This window comes from Danio rerio, chromosome 15 (genome assembly GCF_049306965.1).
Source record: "Danio rerio strain Tuebingen ecotype United States chromosome 15, GRCz12tu, whole genome shotgun sequence".
Lineage (NCBI taxonomy): Eukaryota > Metazoa > Chordata > Actinopteri > Cypriniformes > Danionidae > Danio > Danio rerio.
The window spans coordinates 1,978,550-2,002,983 of NC_133190.1; the positions used below are offsets into that span (position 1 = coordinate 1,978,550).

The window sequence follows — 24,434 nt, forward strand, 5'->3', positions numbered from 1 at the left end:
CATTTTTTAAATTCCCCCAGCACATGTAGTGCTATGAAAGTCCTTACTGTATGTAACATTTCAATGACACTTAATATTTAGATTAAAATGTCAGAGTAATGATGATGTTTTCAATGTGTTATTTTCACAAATATTGACCGTTTTAAACAGTCACGTTCAAAGAAGTTTAGTAAAAATTCAACACTGGTAATATTCAAATGTGTTTCCTGAAATATTGATCAAATGTGGATTATTTGTTTTAAATTAGGAATCTATCATTATTTTTAGTTTGGTTTTTAACATCAGCACCAAACAACACCATAAACTAATTTCAAATTGGATTCAAACACTTTCAAGGACCTGTGTTTGTTTTTAAGTACATTTCAGGTCTTGAATCCGTCTAAAATTCAAGTACTTTCAAAAAGTGTGGGAACCCTGCAGACAGTTCACCTAAAAAATAAAAAATTCTCTCTTATTTAGTTTTAAACCTCGAGTTTCTTTCTTCTGTTGAACACTACAGACGATGTTTTAAGAATGCTGGTTGTTCAACTGCACCAAAAACGTCAACTGCTGCATCCCAATTTGCATACTACCCATCCTAAATAGTAATCAAAAATATAATTAGCATGTCGGTGGCACGGTGTCTCAGCGGTTAGCACTTTGGCCTGACAGCAAGAAGGTCGCTGGATCGAGTCCTAGCTGGGTCAGTTGGCATTTCAGTGTGGAGTTTGCATGTTCTCCCTGTGTTGGCGTGAGTTTCCTCCGGTTTCCCGAACACATGCGCTATAGGGGAATTGATGAACTAAATTGGCCGTAGTGTATGAGTGTGCGAGTGAATGTGAGAGTGTTTCCCAGTACTATGTTACAGCTGGATGGGCATCTGCTGTGTACTGGATTAGTTGGCGGTACATTCCGCTGTGGACAATGTGAACTTGTTTGAACATTGACTTCTGAATGCAGAATTATCCAAACACCTGAGGAGGTTTCTCTTCATGAAAGATTGTGAATGGCAGATTAACCTGCTGCTGTATGTAGGAAATTAGATATGAAATAATGTAGATGATGTGTCGAGATGATTGACAAGTCTTGTAACCAACAACATAACGGTCCGTTAATAAGGGAATTAGTTTGTCCCAAATCTTGCATACTCTTCTTTACAATAAAAGTGCATACCTTAAGAACATATAAGCAGGTGAATTGGGACGCCATCTACTTTTTTGTTCAACAGAAGACACTCAAATAGGTTTTGTATAAGCGAAGAGTGAGTAAATGAACTATCCCTTTAAGTGCACTGTTTGGATTAGGATATTAAACAGCAGATGTTAAAGATCTTGTGTGTGACTCTAGAAATCCCTGATGGACAGAATAACGATGTATAATGTGGATTTATGTGTGGGGGTCAGACAGGAAAACATGGATTTGGGAACACAGCGTTCGATGATAACAATAGTGTAAACACTCAAATACAAGCACAGATGTATAACATACACTATACGAATACAATGACCTGTACATGAAGTGGGAATAAAACAGGAATACATTCATAAGAATAACATCAGAATATGCAGACTTGGACTACTTTAGGAGAAGGGTGCGAATTTGACATTGACAATTCGTCACCTTGGAATTATAAGGTTGTATCTGCGTTCTTAATGATTTTGAGATATTGAGCTTCAAAGTTTTGCCATTCCATATAGCAAATGATATGTGTGTAATAGTTCTCTTTTATACATTAACATGATAGAGACCCTTAATGTACTCAGTTCTCTTACATTTGCAAATTGGAGCAAATATACCAGGGTAAATGCAGACAGAACCTTCTCATTCTGAAAAGTCATTTTCCATTTGGAGTTTAAGGTTCTATCTGGCAGATCATTCATTGAAGCATTAATTTTTAAGAAATACAATCAAAACATATACAATTTGGTGCTGTAACAATATGTTGATGCTTGAGAAAGTTAATTTTTTGCATTTATTTCAGGTTTTAGGATGAATATTTTCTTCTTGTTCAAATTAAGCTTACAAGGCTGTCCTAAAAAGTTGTCCGGTGCAGATGTGAATTTTATCTAAGTAATATGTTAATATTTATTACATTTTATGCTTTATATGAATTATTGAATTATATGCCCCATGAATTAAATTAAGCATTTCCCCTTCAAGGCTTAATATTAAATGTGAAGACTTTAAAAGAAAACAGACAATGAGCAAAAGAGTTTAATAAACACAGAAAAATGTTTCACTGACTATAATATAGAATTTTTTTAAATATTAATTTATTTTTCAACAATGTAAAATGTAACATTTCATCTCAATGTAAAAAAAAATGCTTCTAGATCATCACATTTACACACATCTCAATTTTGTGTGGTGTGGCGGCATTATTTAGATGTTATTTCAATATTTATTTGATTTTGTGTGATTTTGTCGCTCTGGTCTTTCCTGCTGTCAATGGAGCAGTCTGGTGAACTGACAAAGAAAGCTGATCCTGATTGGTCCTCGTGCGGGCATTAAAAATGCTGATTGGCTCACAGAAAGAACCTTACAGAGCCAAGCTAGAGTTCAACTTTATAGATAAACTGTTTTTGTTTTTTTAAATAAAAAGTCTTAAAGTGTAAACAACTTATAAAAAAAAAAAAAACATCCCATAATAAGTTGTCATTTAATATGAATATGTCAGACAAAAATGTCAGATAGAACCTTATAATTCTAAGGGGACGATTTGTTTTTGTCTTTTTCAAATATTTCCCAAATGATGTTGAACAGATTTTGGATTTTTTCACAGTATTTCTTATAATATTTTTTCTTCTGGAGAAGTCTTTTGTTTTATTTCGGCTATAGAATTAAAGCAGTTATTAATTATTTGAAAGCCATTTTAAGGTCAATAATATTTTCCTCCTACAGCAATATTTGTTCTGGATTGTCTCCAGAACAAATTACTGTTTTATTACCCTAACCTTAATCTAATTAACCTAGTTAAGTCTTTAAATGTCACTTTAAGCTGAATACTAGTGTCTTGAAGAATATCTAGTCTAATATTATGTGCTGTCATCATGGCTAAGACAAAATAAATCAGTTATAAGAGATGCGTTATTAAAACTGTTATGTTCAGAAATGTGCTGAAAAAAAGCTGCTCAATTTTTTTTTATTATTATTAATATAATTTATGATACAGGGATGCAGATTAAAGCAAACTATTTCTCAACTATTTAAAGGGCAGACCCCTCATACATATTGTTTTGATGTCCTTTATGAGGGATCAAGCGTTAATTAGGGGGATCAGACTCCCCAAACCCTCATGTAATTCACACCCAGCAGAGGAGTCAATAATATTCTGTCATTTTCACTACAGTTTTTATTCTCTCTCAAACAAATATTGAGTACAAAGATTTAAGCAAATTAAACTAAACATTTCCCTTAAACTAAATATTTGTAATAAACCTAATAGAAAAGTTGCACACACATAGATATGACTCAGGAAAGAGAAGTCCTACCTGGCAATGTGCCGCTTTCCAAGGAAACGAAAGTGCTGAAGGCATAATCTGTTGAATTAAGATATTTGATGCATTTTAATTCTCTCTCATACTTCACCATCCATTTATTAGTGTTTATAAAAACATTCTCTTACTCCAGAATATTGAAGAAGTCACTGATCTCCTGGTGAATCGCTCGATGCCAGTATGAAACCATCACCTCTGCAACACACAGAGCCAATCATGCGCAGATGCTACAGTGTATGATGTAAATGCATTACAGGACTCATCATTGTTAAACTCACCCTCTGAGATGGTCTTCATAATGTGCAGGAAACACATGAGCAGACTTCTGGTTTCAGCTTGATCCAGTTTATCAAAGCGGGATCCAAAGCCAATAAGAGACTGAGGCCTGGCAAACTGAATACAGAAAACAAAATTAACAATATATATATATATATATATATATATATATATATATATATATATATATATATATATATATATATATATATATAAATTGATATTTGTTTGATTACTGCTGCATTCTATGTGTTAATTTCCTATTGGTATTTCAAGAGTTCACACTTAGTTGATGATTGTCTATAAAGCTTGTTTGGCATGCTGTCCCGGGAGAGAGCCCTGAGCTCATTAGATCCTGGAGATCAGCTAGGTCAGGGGTTTTCAAAGTGTGAGGCGTGCCTCCCCTGGGGGGCGCCAGAGCATGTCAGGGGAGGCGCGGGAAAAAATATTATATAATAAAAATATAATTATTAAGTTTAATTATTATATGTATTTTTTATTATATTTAAACGTTTTAATTAAACAAATAAAAAAAGTAATACGTCAAATATAAGAAAACCTTTTTTACCCAGAAGGCCATAGCTGTGAATTCGCTTCTGTTTGGCAAGCCCGCCAATACAGGTATATGCCTGCTAATACAATGGATCGGTTTCTGAGACCCCCTGATTCAAAGCCTTCAAGTTCAGGGCTTAAATCCAAAAGACGACGATATGATGATCAGTATTTGAGTTTAGGATTTACGTGGACAGGACCAGCTGATGAACCATGACCTTTATGTGTGGTTTGTCAAGATATTTTGGCTAATGACAGCATGAGACCCGCTAAACTTCGACTGTTTTGACTGGGATGGACAGTTCTTGGATCTGTTCTATTCATATTGAACCATCATCCTAGCTTTAAAAACGTTATATTAAAATACTTGTTACTCTGTAAATAATTGCACTTTCATGCAAATGATGATAAAAGTGAGTTAACAGTCTGACATCTGTCTGTGTCTTTATATATACTGTATATATATATATATATATATATATATATATACACACAGTATATATAATTACACACAAACACACACTATATATAATTATATATATATATATATATATACAGTTGAAGTCAGAATTATTAGCCCCCCTGAATTATTAGCGCTGCTGTTTATTTTTTCCCCAATTTCTGTTTAATGGAGGGCAGATTGTTTCAGCACATTTCTAAGCATAATAGTTTTAAAAACCTATTTCTAATAACTGATTTATTTTATCTTTGTCATGATGACAGTAAATAATATTTTACTTGATATTTTTAAGACACTTCTATACAGCTTAAAGTGACATTTAAAGGCTTAACTAGGTTAATAAGGTGAACTAGGCAGGTTAGGGTAATTAGCCAAGTTATTGTATAACGATGGTTTGTTCTGTAGACTCTCGGAAAAAAAACTAGCTTAAAGGGGCTAATAATTTTGTCCCAAAAATACTTTTTAAAAAATTCAAAACTGCTTTTATTCTAGCCAAAATAAAACACATAAGACTTTTTCTAGAAGAAAAAATATTATCAGACACACTGTGAAAATTTCCTTGCTCTGTCAAACTTCATTTGGGAAATATTTAAAAAAGAAGAAAAAAATAAAAACGGGGCTAATAATTCTGACTTCAACTGTATATATATATATATATATATATATATATATATATATATATATATATATATATATATATATATATATACCATCTTTTATGAGCGCCTCAGAAACCCTGCAGTGATCAAAGAAGTGTGCAATTCTTACACATTTCTGCTTTACCCATTCCAAATGAAGCAGTGGCAAACTCTTTATTAGGGATAGGATTTAACGTTTAGTGTTAGGGTTTGGGGTTAGAGTTAAGGATTAGAGTTAGCTTAGGGTTTAGGGTTAGAGTTAGGGATTAGGGTTAGGTTAGGGTTAGAGTTAAGGATTAGGGTTAGTTTAGGGTTTGGGTTAGAGTTAGGGATTAGGGTTAGAGTTAAGGATTAGGGTTTAGATTAGGGTTAGGATAGGGTAAGGGTTTAGAGTTAGCATAAGGGTTAGGATTGGGGTTAAGATTTAGTTTAAGGTTTCGGGTAAAGGTTAGGGTTTAGCGATAGGGTAAGTGTTAGGTTTTAGGGTAAGGGTTTGGGTTTAACTTAAGAGTAAGGGTAAAGGTTTAGGGTAAGAGCAAAGGTTTATGCTTAGGGTAAGGGTAAGAGTTTAGGTTTAGGGTTTAAAGTAAGGGTCAGGGTTTAGGGTAAGAGTTTAGGGTTAGGTTAAGAGCAGTGTTGGGCAGTAGCATCGCTACAAGTAGTGACGCTACTAGCTTAACTACATTTCTCAGTATCGTGGCGGTATCGTTGCTACTTTCTAAATCAAATAGCTTTTCAGTAGCGAAGCTCTTTTATTAGTCAAGTAGCGCAGTAGCGTCCACACAAGCTACATTTACTGATCGCGGATCAATAAGTGACGGCACTGACATTTGCGGAGCTATGAGGCGGGTGTGTAGCTGGTGATAGTAAATCCATATGATGGCTAGAATGAGGAATTCTTCTTCTTCCTGTTTTACAGTGTTCGACAACAAACTTTTAAGTGCGCTACTGCTACCTCTGGTTGGGTGATGTCGCCAACAGAAACTTGCTTGATGGAAAGATGACTGAGGGAGAGGAGTTAATTCTGAAGCTCGTGACCATATCTCGAGAAGCACATGTTAAGATGCAAAAACTTATTTATTTATGACCTTAAATAAATAAAAAATAAATTTTTAACTTTTAACTTTCAATTTAATAAAAACTGCAAAAAAAGCGTGGATGTAGCTAAGCTACTTTTGCTATGTAGCTTTTAGCTTAGCTTGCTACATTTCCCAGGGGAAAATGTAGCAACATATCACACATATCATCACTACATTTTTCAAGTAGCTTGCCCAACACTGGTTAAGAGTTAGGGTTAAGGGTTAGAGTTTAGGGTAAAAACTTAGGATAAGGGTAAGGGTTTAGGGTTAGAGTTTAGGGTAAGGTTTAGGATTTAGGGTTAGTAAGGGGTTAGGATTAATCTAAGATATGTGTATTCATACACTTGCCTTTTCACAGGCATCCATCTTCTCACTGTTGCGGTCACTATTGCTGGGGTTCGACTCGATGCTGATCAGAGAACCCCTGGAGTCGGCATGATTAGCGGTCGATACAGCCAATGATGAAAAGGCTGGGAAAGCAAAAAATGTTCTATGTTAGAAAATATAAAATTTAAATATAATATTACCTTTTCAATCATCCTAGCATGCTTTTGTTTTGTGCATTTAATCATCATCTTAAAAAAATAAACCTTTTATAAATTTTTGAAAATATTGACTTCTCCTTCAGTTTTTAAATAACAGCCTCTTGCTTATATATGCACCATATGATGGCAGAACTTTCTATTTTTTGCTAAAGAAATAGTTCACCCAAAAATAAAGTGTATTTTCTCTCCCTCAAGCAGTTTCATATCTTTATGCAATTCCTTTTTTCTGTTGAACACAGTTGAAGATATTTTGAAAAATGCTGGACACATGTGACCATTGCCTTCCATACTAGGAAAAACAAATGCTATGGAAGTCAGTTGTGTCAGGTTTTTCCTAAACCCAACTTCTACATTACTAGCTATTAATAAACAGCTAATTAGTAGTTTATTAAGCTAGTGTTAGTTTAATACCGTGAATTGTGACCTAAAGTGTTTGGGTGAACTGTCCCTTTAAGTATACTAATAAGGCGGAAGTCAATGAAACACATCCACACAAGGAGACAGTCGATCTACCATCATAAATACCTGTAATGGAGTTGAGCACTTCCTTGGAGAAGGACGCGTCCATTGAGTTTCCGTGGCGTAAAACATGGGTCACCTGACCTGCCAAACCCACTCCAACACTGAGATCATCTCTGGATCCCTGTGAAGGAAATATGTGGAAGTAACACTATCATGCTGCGTCCGAAAGCTCATACCTGGCTACAGTATAGTTTAAAGTGTGTGTACCTGGTCACTCGCCGTCAGGCAGATTGGAAACAGATCTCTGAGGAAAAACCGAGGCATGTTGTCCAGGATCAGGCCATAAAGCGGCAGGTAAAGAGAAGCTATCCGAGCCTGTTTCTCCTGCACAAACACAATACAGTAAACAATAGGTTACTATTATTATTATGCAGCCTTTTCACAAGTTAGTGATAACATGTTTAACGCTCATCAGCATCTTAATTCCTTAAAAGTTTTTAACATCTTGATTTTTTAATAAAGCTATACCTTGTGTTGTATCATCTTACAAAATTTTAAAGATGTATTTTTTATCAAATTACAATAAACAACCTTGTGCAAGGTGTTCTTTTAATGCAGAGTGACAGTAAATTCAGAGTTGTGAGTTGGTAGCAGTGAGCGAAAGGTAACCTTTGTGGCGTATCGAGCGTCCAGCGAGTGTTTGGCCATCAGGTTCTTCAGGCAGGCCAGAGCGATGTGTCTCAGATCTTGCTCATCCTGCAAAGCGAGTCCCAGCTCTCGCAACAACAATCCAGACAGAAAATGCTTCCTGCAGAAATCCTCTGTCAAACTGTACTCTGGGAAGTCCACTGGAGGACGAGAGAGAAGGAGAAACCACATAACGTTTGTGCTTGATGTACAATTCTTGCTATTAGTAAAGACTTATAGCTCAATATACTACTAATTACAGTAGCTGCCATTGAACTCAGAAATACAGTTGAAGTCACAATGATTCGCCCTCCTGGGAATTTCTTTTCAAATATTTCCCAAGTGATGTTGAACAGATTCAGGAATTTTTCACAGTATTTCCTATATTATTTTTTCTTCTGAAGAAAATCATGTGTGTTTTATTTTGGCTGGAATATAATCAGTTTACATTTTTTTAAAACCCATTTTAAGTTAATACTGTTGCAACCCAGGCTCATTCTGAAAACGTAGCCCTGCGGACAGAGGATAGCCAGAGATATGTATGGCTGCATTTCATTTCAAGCGAATGCTACGCGGTGGTATGATGACGTTCCTTTTGGCGCTTACTGGCTGACCGCTTACTTCCGTGTGGAGGGTTTTCCTGCCACAACCAAGTTTGTCCAGTTAGCTCCTCGTGTACGCCGGCGGACTTGAGATGCAAAGAGGAGTTGACCATGAGGACCACGACCGGGTTCGAGTCTAGAGAAAGAACGGTTCCAGAAATCAAGACAAAAAACAGAATCCAAAACATAAAATGAACGAGTGAACAACAGGGTGAGAATGTGGCAAAAATCCGAAAACATGGTAAAAATCAGACGAGGGCTTTTCTTTTTCTGGGCGGCTTTTGTAAATCGTCGGTTGGGTTTAGAGATGTGGGTGGGCAGGGCAATCGGTAAAATTGGTTGAGTTTAGGGAAGGAGGAGGGTGGGTCAATTGATTGGTCGCCCAGTCAATCAATCAGTCAGTCAGTCGGTCGACAGCAGCCTCCGATGGGTTTACGCGAGAACAGTGCAGACGCGAACGGCACTCGCGAGAGACATTTGAGATGCGAAAAAGCGCACACAGCGGCCTTCTCATGGATTCGCGAAAACAACAACTGCAAAAATACGTACCTCCCTGGACATATTTTGCGGTCTCCAGAAACCTCCATGGGGCTACATGTTCAGAATGAGCCTAGGTTGATATTATTAGCCCCTTAAGCAATATTAGTGTTGGATTGTCTCCAGAACAAACCACTGTTATACAATGACTTGCCTAATTACCCTAGTTAGGTCACTTTAAGCTGAACATTAGTGTCTTGAAGATTATCTAGTCTAATATTATGTGCTGTCATCATGGCAAGGATAAAAGAAATCAGTTATTAGAGATGAGTTATTAAAACTATTATGATTAGAAATGTGCTGAAGAAATCTGCTCTCTGTTAAACGGAAATGCAGGGGGCTAATAATTCCAGAAGGTTAATCATTTTGACTTCAGCTGTATATAATATATAATTAAATATCAAGTTTAATGCAATTAACTCATTACTTACCCTTAGTACTTTGGGCTTCTGTTGATGCATTGTCTGACAGAGAGAGAAATGAGACAGTGTATTGGTCTACTATATGCTAATCAGCATTAATATGCATGAGAAACAAACATGTGCTGACCTGTGATTCGTGCAGACGGGATGGGAAGACTCAAAGGGACAAAGTGCTCATAGTTACACACTTCCCTTATGAACTCAAACTTGAGCTCACACAGCGCCTGGAAACAAATAACATTTGCACATTGAGTTTTCTCCATAGCATTAAAACAGAACATTCCCAAATGTGGTGGCACGGTGGCTCAGTGGTTAGCACTGTTGCATCACAGCAAGAAGGTTGCTGGTTCGAGCCTCGGCCGGGTCAGTTGGCGTTACTGTGTGGAGTTTGCATGTTCTCGCCGTGTTGGCGTGGGTTTCCTCCGGGTGCTCCGGTTTACATCACAGTCCAAACACATGCGCTATAGGGGAATTGATGAACTAAATTGGCTGTAAAGTGTATGAGTGTGTATGGGTGTTTCCCAGTACTGACAAGGGCATCCGCTGCATAAAATATATGCTGGAATAGTTGGTGGTTCATTCCGCTGTGGCAGAAAAAAAAATCTACTTATAAAATTAAGAGAAAACCTGAAAAGTTTTTCAAAATAGGGAGTCCCTTTGTAGGATTTCTTCTGTCCATATAACGTGCATCAATTGGGGTCGCATGACTAAAATAATGTCGAGAGCCTCTGATTTCGCAGTCCACAATGCAACACGAAAGCAACGTTTTCAAATGTGTCCACTTTGGACAGCATTTTACACACAAGATACATTTTCATTTCCTAAAAATGCTGTCTCAGTGTGGACTGAAGTCCAAAATGGAGAGAAAAGTATGCATTTTTTAAAAGGAAAACAAATTAATGTGGACATGACCTTAAAATCACTTAAAAAATAACACATCGTGACATTAAAATCACTTAAAACTAAGAGCAATATCAACAAAAAACAAAACAAAATAAGACTTCTGTTTTGCAAGCCTTGTATTGAGGCAAGCGGTCACTATTTGTGGTGTTTAGATTCTCTATTGTTCATCCTTGTCCTCTGGTCATGATAATTGGTCGGTTCACCAACTAGCTACATCAAAAAAGTAATTAATTACTAATTACATCCATATTTAAATTACATTTTTCATTACAATGTTTGAAAACTCAATAATTCATTAAGTTATTTAATTATTTGGCTAAACAATAAAAATTTCAAGCATAAATGCACTACATATAAATCTCAACGCTGCATAGACAACAGAAATTAAACTCTTAATTCTTTAAATCTTTGCCAAACAGGACATTTTTCGCTTTATTATAATAACATCACCTGAAAATAAAAAGTAATCCCTTACTTTACTTTTTCTTCTAAAAAGTGATCTACTTACAGTACCTATTTACTTAACTTCAATTTACCTTACGTCACAATCACCAGCAATCCAGGCTTGTAGATCACCGGGAATCATTCACAGGACTACACATCTGTCCAGGCACGGGCACACGTGCAGTGCACATGCCCTCTTTAGTCTTGGTGCGCTTCCAAAATGATCTGAAGTGCCCCTGCCGACAACATAACCCCCCACCAACCACCCACCCCCCGCTCTTTTGTTCATGACAAATCACACCAACAACCCCCCCCCCCCCCCCACACTCTTCAGTTTGCGACAACACCAAACCCCCCAACCACCCCCCCCACAATAGTTTTATCCTGCCTGCACATGCCACTAGGACAGTCTCTGCACGGGGCTGAATTTGTCATTATATGGACTACAAAGCCTGTCATGCACCACACACTCACACCTGTTCCGGTTTTCCACTGATTATTCATGATGAAAGCAGCGCAGACACACACTGATTGTTGATTTTTTGTTTAACTGTACTATGAGCATTACCATGCATGGGCTTTCACATCTGTAGTTCGCTTCATCTAGTCCAGACCAAGCGCAATAAATGACACATTGTTGCATCTTCTGCCGTCTTGGGTCGTTTTCACACCACACTGCTGGCTTTGGACCGAACCAGTTGAAACGAACCAAAATGCAGTCATCTGACAAAATCCACATCTCTTATTGGCCAGATGTTGTTGAACATATTTCCTAAACTGCTTATTGATTGGTCAGAATTCACGTGCGGGAAAATGCCAGTGAACTCCCGCAGGTAAACAAAACCTTTTACTCTGGAGGGGCGACTGCGCTGGCTGATTGTATGCCAGCTTTAGACAAACTCTACATTTGGAGAATGAAGCGCGGCCGCGGCTGGAAAACAGTGTTTAGTGCATCGCTCGTCACTTCAGGAGGAGACGTGAATTAATTTAGCTAAACTGCGACATGCTCATCTTGCGGAAATATTACCAACGATCCATCAGGTAAAGTTTTCCCCTCTCTCTCTCTCTCTTGGTAAAGCGCTGTCAACAAATATTTTTCCTCCATATCCCATAATGCACAGTGCACCGGCCTACGGCAGCTGAATTAGTCCAGTACTTTTTGCGGTTGGACCTGTTTTAGTATGGATCATATTCTCACCACAAACGAACCGCTCCAGGGTTCGTTTGAAAGCGTACCGAGACCACCTCTTCAAGCAGGTCTCGGTAAGCTTGTTTGGTCCACTTTTGCCACGCACTCGAGTACGATTGCTGCATTCTCACCTGCCCAAACCAACCGCACCAAAAGGGGAAACAAACTCTAGTACGATTCAATCCAACTAAATAAGGCAGGTGTGAAAGCACCCTTAGACCCTTGAATTGTTTTATTGTTTATTCCCGTCCGCTGCCTGCCTTTGATCATCCACTTCTTTATTGACCATGACTCTTGATTTCCTGTTTACATCTGTTTGCTCCTCTGTTGACCATTGCTTGCCTGACCATTCTTGTTAAAATACCTGTATTTGGATCCGCAACCCCGTTGTCCACATGACACGTCGTAACTAATTACAGCCACCACTGGCCACATTCAAACAGAGTCTAGTCATACTAATGGATACAGAAAGATCATGTACCTTATTGTCAGTGGCTGTGATCATGTTCAGGTAGTTGCTGATCAGTTTAAAGGTGAAACCTCTGTCCATCAAGGTGAAGCACCGCTAGGGATGGGAAATAGAGTTATTGCAGAGATAAAAACTAACTTATTAAAATGATAGTGCACCCAAAAATGAACATTTGCTGTGACTTTTTGAGACTTGTATTTTCTTTAGAGGAGCAATTGAGGTGAAACTGTTGGTGATTGATGTAATGGCAGTGATTGGTGACAGGTTCTTTAGATGAACAATAAACAAATGAGTCCAAATCAATAGCTGTGGCTCTTGACGACACAGTGAGGCCTTTGTGAAGCAAAACGATCGCTCCATGTAATAAATTAAACCTTATTTACAGTATTATTAGCTTTGATCCACAGCCTGGTCAAACAGTTCACAGCACATGTGCAAATGTAGTCTGATTCGTTTTGAAGATGAATGCATGAGAGCTGGTGATCGATATTATATATGTATAATGTTAATTTTTTATGCCAACCAATTGTGTCGCTTCACAAGACCTCAGTGTGTCATCATTTACTGCCATTTTATGAATCACCAACAGATTCAGCTCAAATTATTTAATCTTCTACTGCAGTAAAAAGTAATCCTGGATGACCTGCGAGTAAGTAAATTTTCATGTTTGGGTGAACTATCCCTTTAGCTGTAATGAAAAGACAGCTCTCAGATAACAATACAATACTCTTCATAATCAGTGTTGTTGCTGACCTTCACAAAAAACGCAATGGCCATATTTGCACTCCGCGTCTCCTCCGCCAGCTCTTTGTTCTTCCAGTAAATGTGATCCGACATGGTCATGATCAACGTCTCCAAACGGTTTTGGAAAGTGCCAGGAAATCGTTGCGGTCGCGGCAGCTAAACACAACATGGGTTTACAGTATTATTACAAGCCTTATTACAAGATCTTTTAAGTAGTTAATAATACTTGACATTCTTACACTCAATTTTTTATATTATAATTTTTTTAAAATATTATTATATATTGACTTTTGCATTTACAATTTAAAGCAGCACATTACCCTTCCCCTACCACAACCGCAGCCTTGAAATAAAAAATATAAAAGGGTATATATATCCATACAAACACATATGTACATATATATATATATATATATATATATATATATATATATATATATATATATATATATATATATATATATATATATATATATACATACATAAAAAATAATAAAGAAGAAAAAATAAGAAAATAAAAAGCAAACTTCTAATAATAATAAGAAGAACAATAATAATAATAATAATAAAATACATATCATTCCAGACTTTCAAAGTTAATAAATAAATAAACAAACAAACAAATTAATAAAAAATTAAATAATTAATTAATAAAAAATATGTTTATTTATTTATTTATTAACTCTGAAAATCTGGAATGATATGTATTTTATTATTATTATTGTTATTATTATTAGCTTGCTTTCCATTTTCCTATATATATATATATATATATATATATATATATATATATATATATATATATATATATATATATATATGTTCAAACTACTTATACAAAATGAGCTGAAACAACACAATAATTCTTATGATTTTTTGGGGGGACAACTTAACTAATTTAAGTGGACTGAACATTAAACAGTTAAGTTAACTGATTTGTGTTGAGACAACTTGAATGAATTGTGTGAAACCCTGCCTATTTTACAGTGTAAACAAGTTGAACAGACTCACAGTTTAGTCATTTAGCAAAGCGACTAGATTTACCTTGAGCTTGTTTGAGTCCAGCAGATGCTGAGCCATTGACTTCACTATGATCTCGAGAAAGAACCACGAGAACTGCAAAAATAAAACAGATATTAAAGTAAACACTTAAAGAGATAGTTCACCCGAAGATGAACTATTTACTCACTATTGACTCACCCTCAAGTGGTTTCAGAATGTGAACACACAAAAAAAATTAGGCCATGATTTAAGCTGGCTAAGTCACACTTGTGGTCTTTGTGGTCAAAAATGACCGCCGGAAAAAATGCGGAAAAAAGCAAAAAAAATTAACATTAAAAAAAGATTACAAATTCACCATGATGCTTATTGTGCACAGAAGCAAAGGGGTAATACTGCACACTGCATCACACAAAATGTTAAGGCTTTTGTGTAGTCTCTTTATAGCAATATGTACAGTTGTTTCGACTGTAATCATAATCCATAACTTAACACTTCAAATTACCTTGTCAAACAGTAAATATCTAAACCTTGTCAAAAGAAGTATTTTAGCTTGTCTAGATGTATATTCAAATCCACAATTCCTTAATGTTTAAACAACTAGGGAATTCACAAGCAGTATTGTAGAGATAGTAATACTGGAACCTAGTGGTTACACCATGTCATTGCATGTTTTTCTTTTTTTAACAACTAGGTGGTGCTAATCTGCCCTTCGTTTCTACTCTGGAAATACTGCAATAATTAAATATTAATTATAGCAATAATTTTATTATACTGCAATAAATTTTTTTTATTAATTTGTAATTTTATTAGAAACCGTAATAAAAATAAATGATAAAAATGTTAGTTTTCACTGAGGAAAATGAATATTAATTACTGCATAAATATTAATTATTAACACAAAACACTCTAAAAATGCAGAATAATATCTAAAAAATATTATTAAACAAAAATAAATTGATTGATTTAGCTAAAAAAAAAAACAGTGAACTTTATAGGCGTCCGTCCCTTTATGACCAGCAAAAACCACAAGTGTGATTTCCAATTAAGGGACATCAGAGGGTCCCATGAGAAATGGTTGTTGCTTTCTCACCTTCAGGACGTTGCGTATGACTAACTGTTCATTGCTCTTCAGGTCAGAGGTCATTCCCTTGGCCAGCTCTTCATGAATGGTTCTGAAGCCACACGCTTCAGTCTTAAAGACAAACTACACAACAGACAAGCACATTTAACATATTAGAACGCATTTAAGGGGGAGCTGTGGACTAATGGTTAGGGAGACAGATTTGTAGGACAGTTTGCAAGTTTTAACCAACTTTTATTATGTGTGTGTGTGTGCTGGTTTGAGTGGTTTGTGAGGCCATACATTTGTTTAAAAATACATGGATATGACCTACAGTAGGTAATACAATGTTGGGGTGGTTTACGAGGACATGCATTGTGTCCTTGTAATTCAAAAATTTAAAAAATCATACTTTTTTGTTTGTTTTTACTAAGGAGCTTAGGTTTAGGCGATAGATAGGTTAAGGCCATATAATGAGTGGTTTTTACTTGGGTTAGGGTGAGTCCTTATAAAGCACCAAAACCAATGTGTGTGTGGAGGGGATAAATGCAGAGCACAAGTTCTGAGTTCATTATTTGGCTATCTACATATCATTATTTGAACACGTTTAGTATTTCAACACGCACACAGATCCTTTCATTACATTACTTTGAAAAGTATTAAACTCAGTGTTGGGGTGGTTTATGAGGACATGCATTGTGTCCTTGTAATTCAATGTTAAAAATCATACTTTTGGTTTGTTTTGACTTTGGGTCTTGGGTTTAGGGGATGGATAGGTTAAGGCCATACAATAAGTGTTTTTTACTTGAGTTAGGGTGAGTCCTTATAAAGCATTAAAACCAATGTGTGTGTGTGGATGGGTCGAATGCAGAGCACATATTCTAAGTTTATAATTTAGATATCTTCGTATTATTATTTGAACATGTTTAGTATTTCAATATGCACACAGATGCTTTCATTACATAACTTTGAAAAGTAATAAACTCAGTGTTGGGGTGGTTTATGAGGACATGCATTGTGTCCTTGTGATTCAAAAATGTTAAAAGTCATACTTCGTTTATTGCTTGTTTTGACTTAAGAGCTTCCGTTTAGGGAATGGGTAGGAAAAGACCATATAATAAGCGTTTTTTTATTTAAGTGAGGGTTAGGGTGAGTCCTTATAAAGCACCGAAATCTATATGTGTGTGTGTGGATGGGTCAAATGCAAAGCACAAATTCTGAGTTCATTATTTGGAAATCTTTATATTATTATATATGTTTATGTTTAGTGTCTCACATACAAACATGCACACAGATTTTTTCATTACATTACTGAAAAATTATATGAAAAGTAATAAACTTATCAGCGTTGGGGTGGTTTATGAGGACATGCATTGAGTCCTTGTAATTCAACAATGTTAAAAATCATACTTTTGGTTTGTTTTGACTTGGGTTTAGGCAATGGATAGGTTAAGGCCATATAATGAGTGGTTTTTACTTGGGCTAGGGTAAGTCCTTATAAAGCACCAAAACCAATGTGTGTGTGTGTGTGTGTGTGTGTGTGAATGGGTCAAATGCAGAGCACAAGTTCTGAGTTCATTATTTGGCTCTCTTCATATTATTATTTGAACATGTTTAGCATTTCAACACGCACACAGATCCTTTCATTACATTACTTTGAAAAGTTTAAACTCATCAGCAAATCATCAATAAAGAAAAGAGTCAAATATGATTCTTAAATTATTCCAAATATTATTTTAATATTCTTAAAATGTCCGGACACAAGTAAACAGCAGTTTATTTCCCCTTGCTTTTTGATTATCATGTCTTCAAATAGTGAATGTTGAATTTTCAAAAAGGTGTATATTGTTACAGGTCATTTTATTTGCCAGTATTGAAGGTGACTTATTATGCCCCTTTTTACAAGCTGTAAAATAAGTCTCTGAAATCCCTAGAGTGTGTATTTTACACACTCTGTAGTTCTTTATAACTCTCTAAAACTGAGCCTTTCAGGCTTTGATCCTAATTGTGGCGTTTTGAGGACTGTCGCTTTAAATGCAAATGAGATTGTGCTCTTTTCAAAATAGGGAGGAGCTACAAATGCCTGTGTGTCAGCATAGTGGCAGAGTATGCTATTGAGGGAGAGTAATGGGTGAGGCTTTCTCCCTCTGATGGCATGCACAAAGGGAAATGTCAATCAAAGTGTTTCAGCAGACTGTTTTTATGAAGAGCAATTATAAACAATACAAATAACAAATTTTTACCATTAGAGGCTGCTTATTCTCACACACTGTTGTGTTTAAACCCCTTATAAATGTGATTTTTGCATAATAGGTGTCCTTTAAGAGACATTTAAAAACGTTAAATGTACACTGCAACCAACAACACGTCAACAACACCTATATACTGCAGTTTTGTACGTGTATGTTTTTTTGGTCATTGTAAAATGGATATGGAAATTCTGCCCAAATCAGATCGCGATCATACTATTGGCTGTGAGCTTGAGTGAATAATGCTTTATGACATGTACCTTAATGTAGGAGTGCAAATAGTGGTCCAGGTTCTCCTCGTGGCACTTGGCTAAGATGTGTATCAGGACCCTGATAGGTGAGAGGATGTGGTACAGTGATAATTAAATCTCAAATCAGCATACTGTAGATAGATTGTTTTTAGTAAAGTAAATGGGTTTTGTACCTGGTGGTGCTGGTGGTGACTTCATCAGAGTCGTTTTGCGTAAGCACTTTAAAGAGCTGGTTGAAGATAACAGGAAGGAAGCGAATTATGGCATGAATCTTCTCCATGCTCAAGAGCCCCTGAGAAAACAATAACAAAAGGGAACATTTTAGTTTAAATAACAATTCACAGAACTTACTACTGGCGTATTACCCACCTATTGAAATGATATCGTCTTTTTATTAGCACTGATAAAGTATGATCTTATTTTACATCCCTAGTCCTAGCCAATACATAAACCTAAACCCAACTAATACCCTACTATTAAAAAGCAACGAATCAGTAGTTTATTGAGCTAAAAGCTTTAGTTAATCATTTGTTAACAGTATGATTAGTACATTAAAATATTTTTTTTTTGAGAATTTTCACAGACATTATTTAAACATATAGCATGTCTTTTTGTTACTCTAAACATGTAGATATCACTTTTCCTGCTCTGCACTGTTGGCCCGGTCGAGTCTGTTTTTTCCTACTGGGTAGTTTTCGTTTGATTAAAGGCACAGTATTGTAACTTTCACTACTAGAGGGCGCAAATTCAAAACAAACAAAGTCATAGTTTGATGATGTGTGACTGAGTGTGGAATTGTTATGATCACCATCACCTTGCAGATAGCTGGAGAACTACACACACATTCTACATTAATGAACTTCAACTCCCAGCATGCACTTTGCACACACCGGTTGCTGATTCCCTGGATTTTATATTCACCTCTCTCCCACACACTCTTGGCTGAGTCCTGTTTTGTAACACTCCAAAGCATTTACTTGTTTTGTGTTTCTATGCCATGATTCCTGATGCTCACTTTGTGTATTTTTTATGCTGTCAGCTAGCAGGACCGATCTCTTCGCCTGTGAACAGACTACTCTTCTGGACCTCCCTTAAACTGTATGCTTGCTTCCTTTTGGACTGTTTAGTTATGTTATGTTCAATAAAGATGCTGCATTTGGATTTGGACAACTTGCCAAGCATTCTGGTGTAATAGGAATTATGGGAGTTGTAGTCTTCAAAGTTATAAATATATATAATATAAGTTATATATATATATATATATATATATATATATATATATATATATATATATATATATATATATATATATATATATATATATATATATAATTATTATTATTATTGTTATTATATGTATATGTTATATATGTTTTGGCCGCAATTTTCATAAATAATGCCTCCATAACTAAATATTAGTTCAGTACTGTGTTTTTAATTTAAAATAGGAAAATATTAATATGAACAAAAATACAGAATCTCTTCAAATCAAATCAAATCTCTTAATATTTTGAATTTAATCAAACGTGTAATATTTCCATCATATTTGAAATTTAAAAGCTGTTTAAAAATATCTGCACTAGTTCACTTTTTTTAAGGTGCTGCTATATTGTAACAGTAAGCACATACAGAAAGTCAGCAAAATATATAACCTTGTTCTAGTAGATTTTTTGACTATTTTAATGAAAAAAGTTATACATATTGTGACGATAATTATACATATTTTGTACATATACGTTTAATTTCCTATTTATTAATAAAAGCACATTTATTGGCTGTGAGTTCTCATTTCTTCCCTTTAAGAAACCCTGACATTATTTGTATAATGGGCTCTATGCACAACTACTGTTTTTCAGCCAACGATAAACTTCTAGTGAAAGGTTATAGTGACTATTTTCAGTTTCATAAGTTTCTTTTACAGCATCAATTTTGTAATGTAATTAAAATACATGCAGTTAAATAGACTTAAGCATTCATTTAGTTGTTCAAGTGTAAAACCAGATGAAAGACTGTGTAAACATTAGTACCATCAGTAGCATCAGGCTAGCACAGAAACTCCATTGAAAATACTTTAGTAAAATATTCATATTTTAAAGGCATGGCAGGGGAAAATGTATTTTAATGCAGGGTTTCTTGTTCTGTGTGGGACCCACTTTATATTGTAAATCAATCAGGTAGTGCACATCACTCATTTTTAAAGAAATCAGACCTTAAACGTGGAGATTTTGTAATGGTGCAACAGTTCACCAGAAGTGCTTGGGCTGGCTGACCCATGAAAAGTGTGTGTGCATATACACCATTAACGCACCTACAAAAAGACAATCCAGACCTCACTGATTTGGTCAGTACACTTACTTTAAGGCAGTTGAGGAAGTTTGAGGTAGGAGGTTGAGAGATTTCTGCCTCTCGTTTTTGGCACTGCTGGAAGAAGCGGTTTAGATGGGGATCCTGCAAAAATGATGATAGGATTTATGAGATCATTGGATATATGAGCAATATACACTGGAATAAATGCTTTTCTTGTCTCGTTTCTAGTCCAAATATTTAAAAGTTCTTAAATCAAGAACCATTTTTTTTACAAGTAAAATATTTAGTCTTGGTTTCAGAAATGAGTCAAAATGAAGTGCCTTTTTTCTTAAAACAAGCAAAAAAAAATCTGCCAGTTGGCTAAGCAAAATAATCTTGTTTTCAATTTGAAATCTAATTATTTTGCTCACCCCACTGGCAGATTATTTTGCTCTCTTCTAATGCTGCGTTCACACCAGACGCGGCACGTGCGTCAAGCGTGAGTGATTTACATGTTAAGTCAATGCAAATGCGCGAATAGACTTCCTGCGGTGCGATACGCGCGAATGGCGCGGCGCGAATGACGCAAATTGCGCGAATGGTGCGGGGCGAATTGAGCGTTTTGCGCGTTTGATGTGCTTAACCAACGTTTCGCGCGAATCTCTCGATTTCGAAAATCTGAACTTCAGCGTACATTCGCGCCGCGTTAACCAATCAGAAGCTTGCTATTGTGGGGGCGTGATTGTGACGTAGAACCTGTTGTTGGTGTTCCGAGGGAAATCCTCCAGCCTTCACCGACAACAGTTCATCAAACTCGGCTTGGCTCAGTCAGAAGCACCGCTGAAAGCCTCCGTCATCCAGGTTCAGTTTCTGGAGGAGTTTATGAGCTCACAGAGCTGGATTCACCTCTGAAAGAATGTAGTGGACTCAGACACGACCCTAAACGTATCGACGCTGTTTTTCAGTCTTCATAAAGCACATAAACACTGTTATTTTCTTCATAAAATCCATGTTAGCCATTTAGCTATGAAGCTAGAGTCACCGGGCAGACAGAAGCCCTGCCCATCACGCGAATCCGCGTCTGTTCTGATGTGAATTTGACACGTGAATAAGCGGGGTTTGACGCACGTATGAAGCGAGTAAACTCAAATGTTCACGCGGCTATTTACGCGCGAATAGCGTAATTTATCCGCGCGTTCCGCGTCTGGTGTGAACACAGCATAACTCTTTGACTTATTTCCAACCCAGGCTTATTATTGATACGTACCCCTGTATAAGCTTCTGGAGAGCACTAAATACGTCCCAGGAGATCCGTTTGTTTGCAGTTTTCGCTTTCACAAATCCACCAGAGGCCGCTGTGTACTCTTTTTCAGATCTCAAATTTCTCTCGCGAGTGCCATCTGACTGACTGAACAACTGACCCACCCTCCTCCTTCCCTAAACCCAACCGACAGTGTTTTCAATAGCCCTCGTTCGAGTTTTACTACGTATTCAGATTTTACCACATTCTCACAAGGATTGAAAATATTTTATTTTTTGCTTTTGTGTTAAACGCCTTCTGGAACAGTTCTTTGCTGGACTCAAACCCTGTCATCGCAGTTAACTCCACTCTGCGTCTCAAGTCCGCCAATGTACGTGGCGAGTCACTGGACAAACTGGTAACAGCGGGGAAAGCCGTCCACATAGAAGTAAGCAGTCAGCGGCTAGCACGAATATTAATGCAGTCATACCGCCCTGTAGTGTTCGTTTTAAAGATGAAATGCAGCCATACGTACCTCTGGCTACATAATTCGCGATCTCCAGAAATGTATACAGGGCTACAATTTCAGAATGAGCCTGGGTTGCTTAGTTCTGAGAACAAGCCAATATATTTTACTTGTCTCAAAAAAGATTTAAGAGTTTATTTGGACTAGAAATGAGATGTGAATTCTGAGTGAGAAGAGCATTTATCTGCAGCGTAACAATATAATATTTATCTGAAATTGTGTCTTTTCTCCAAACCTGAGTATACACTGTAGAAAGCACCAAAGTGGACAATTTGAAGATCTGCTTCCCTCCATCGACCCACTTCACATCAGAGCCATTCTGCAAACAACCAAGAAAAAAAAACCCCTAAATAAATCTGTTACTACAACATGTTACATGCAAATAATTATCTGTCTTAACCCTTGTGTACTCTTCAAATGGACTCCCCTTTCATTTTGCTGGTGGCTGTTTTTGCTCCATTGACTTCCATTATAATCACCTTTACATTTCTAAATCTGGCAGTCTATAATCCATAATAAAAACTCCTGATCACTAGTCTAACAACATACTTTCACATCTGACACTGGAATCCCCTGTCAGAACAGTCTAGTGGCTGGAAATGAGCTTTTTATAGTGTCTGCTATAATGTTAATGCTGTTTTTGTGTGTTTGGATGAATATGGCCACTGTGCAAATACACAGTACAGTTACGATCTTATTGCCACATTAGATCAGTGGAACATTTTTTTTTGCCCGAGACCCCCTTTTCCCCAGGAAATACGGTAAGGCCCCCCTCAACATTTAATGCTATTATCGCTCATATAAGTTTGCAGTAAGGATGACAAAAAATGTTGTTTTCAAACAAACGTTGTGTTTATTACTATATCTACATTTGTTTATGCACAAATAATAGTCTAATGTAAAATAACAACAAAAGCAAAACATCAATGGGGCCTTTGTAACTGAAAAATGTAAGACTTTGACGTTTAAATTGGCCCTATATTAGTTGCCAATTATTAAAAATGTTTCTTGTCAGTAGTTGTGACGTGCCTCGTCTCATTTTGGGTGTGTTGGTTCTTTTGCCTTGCGCTCATAAAATGCTCTGGGCTTGTTGTGGCAGGCCCGGATTGGTTAATCGGGAGGACCGGGAGAATTCCCGGTGGGCCGGTCCGTTTTTTGGCCGCGAGAGCCGGTGTCCCTAGCTCCAGAATCTGTTGCTTTCAGCAGTTAAACTTTTTAAATAATTTATTTATTTGACCACATTCTTCATATTCATTATTTTACCGCAGCTCTGCTCTGTTTATATAGAACCAGCCTACAGGTTATTGATGATATAACTTAGATGGGTGATCTCTGGATATACAGCTGCTGTGGTCCAGTGGTTAGCATGTTAAATTACAACACCACCGACAGGGGTTTGATCCTCGTCTATGTATGTTTTTTTTATTTTTTTCATTTTTATTGTTAGGACATATAATACTGTTAGGGTTGTTGAACATCTGAAGTTCTAAAGCAGCTGTTTTCTTAAAAAAAGACGTGATATTGTAATTAGAAACTGAATTGAAAATGAACTTATTTTAATATAGTCAGTCATAAACTGAGGCGGGCCGATCTGAGGCTTGAAACTCCAGAGCTGAAAAGGAGTCCCACTCCGGCCCTGTGTCGTGGTATAAGTCGTCTCCAAATGTTTTTATAATTTGGACGGCCTCACGCATTCGTTAGCAAGAACTTTGGCGCAGATAATACACTGTTTCCTGGTCAGGGACTCTTTACTTCGAGTAAATAGAATAAAACCATAGTTCAGGTAACTATCTTGGTATTTCCTGCATTTTGCTTTTTTTAGTTTTGCTAGCGCTGCAACCCAAAGTGTTTGGAGCTTCCTCACCTGGGTCTAGTATGCTTAGGTCATAAGTATTAGCTGCTGAAGTGTTTTTTTGTGGAGGACGAATTACAAATTTGTCCATTTTTTTTGTTCAGCCAGTGTAACCCCACCAGTCCTCCGTCACCCAACCCGCTCCGAGCTGGTATCGAACCGGCGACCTTCCGCATGGGAGTCGGTTGCTCTACCAAGGAGGCTAAAGACCATGGCCTCTAGCATCTGTCGCTAGAGTACCTTTAGAGGTCAGAGGAGTGAGGTCTACCTGCATAGCTCTTACTAGCTGGCCCCCGTTACACCCCCTAAACCTCACTCCCATCCGGGTCATGGCACTAATGTAACCCCACCAGTCCTCCGTCACCCAACCCGCTCCGAGCTGGTATCGAACCGGTAACCTTCCGCATGGGAGTTGGTCTCGCTACCAAGGAGGCTAAAGACCATGACCTCTGGTGTCTGACGCTAGAGCACCTTTAGAGGTCA

The 24,434-nt window shown here is 36.8% G+C and overlaps 1 protein-coding gene across 11 annotated transcripts in view; it reads right to left on the reverse strand.

Annotated features, from left to right (window-relative positions):
• Positions 1–24,434, reverse strand: part of dock10 (dedicator of cytokinesis 10) — a 145,557-nt gene that overhangs the window by 37,766 nt on the left and 83,357 nt on the right. For all 11 annotated transcript variants that reach the window (XM_068213667.2, XM_073924222.1, XM_073924220.1 and 8 more), the window contains 17 exons: positions 22,335–22,418; positions 20,403–20,495; positions 18,221–18,339; positions 18,057–18,126; positions 15,578–15,691; positions 14,530–14,601; positions 13,495–13,641; positions 12,754–12,837; positions 9,864–9,960; positions 9,746–9,778; positions 8,158–8,336; positions 7,756–7,872; positions 7,552–7,669; positions 6,830–6,951; positions 3,755–3,869; positions 3,605–3,671; positions 3,471–3,518 (listed from right to left, as the gene is read on the reverse strand). In XM_068213667.2, the coding sequence (XP_068069768.2) occupies positions 3,471–3,518; positions 3,605–3,671; positions 3,755–3,869; positions 6,830–6,951; positions 7,552–7,669; positions 7,756–7,872; positions 8,158–8,336; positions 9,746–9,778; positions 9,864–9,960; positions 12,754–12,837; positions 13,495–13,641; positions 14,530–14,601; positions 15,578–15,691; positions 18,057–18,126; positions 18,221–18,339; positions 20,403–20,495; positions 22,335–22,418 (1,679 nt within the window). The remainder of the gene's footprint in view (positions 1–3,470; positions 3,519–3,604; positions 3,672–3,754; positions 3,870–6,829; positions 6,952–7,551; positions 7,670–7,755; positions 7,873–8,157; positions 8,337–9,745; positions 9,779–9,863; positions 9,961–12,753; positions 12,838–13,494; positions 13,642–14,529; positions 14,602–15,577; positions 15,692–18,056; positions 18,127–18,220; positions 18,340–20,402; positions 20,496–22,334; positions 22,419–24,434) is intronic.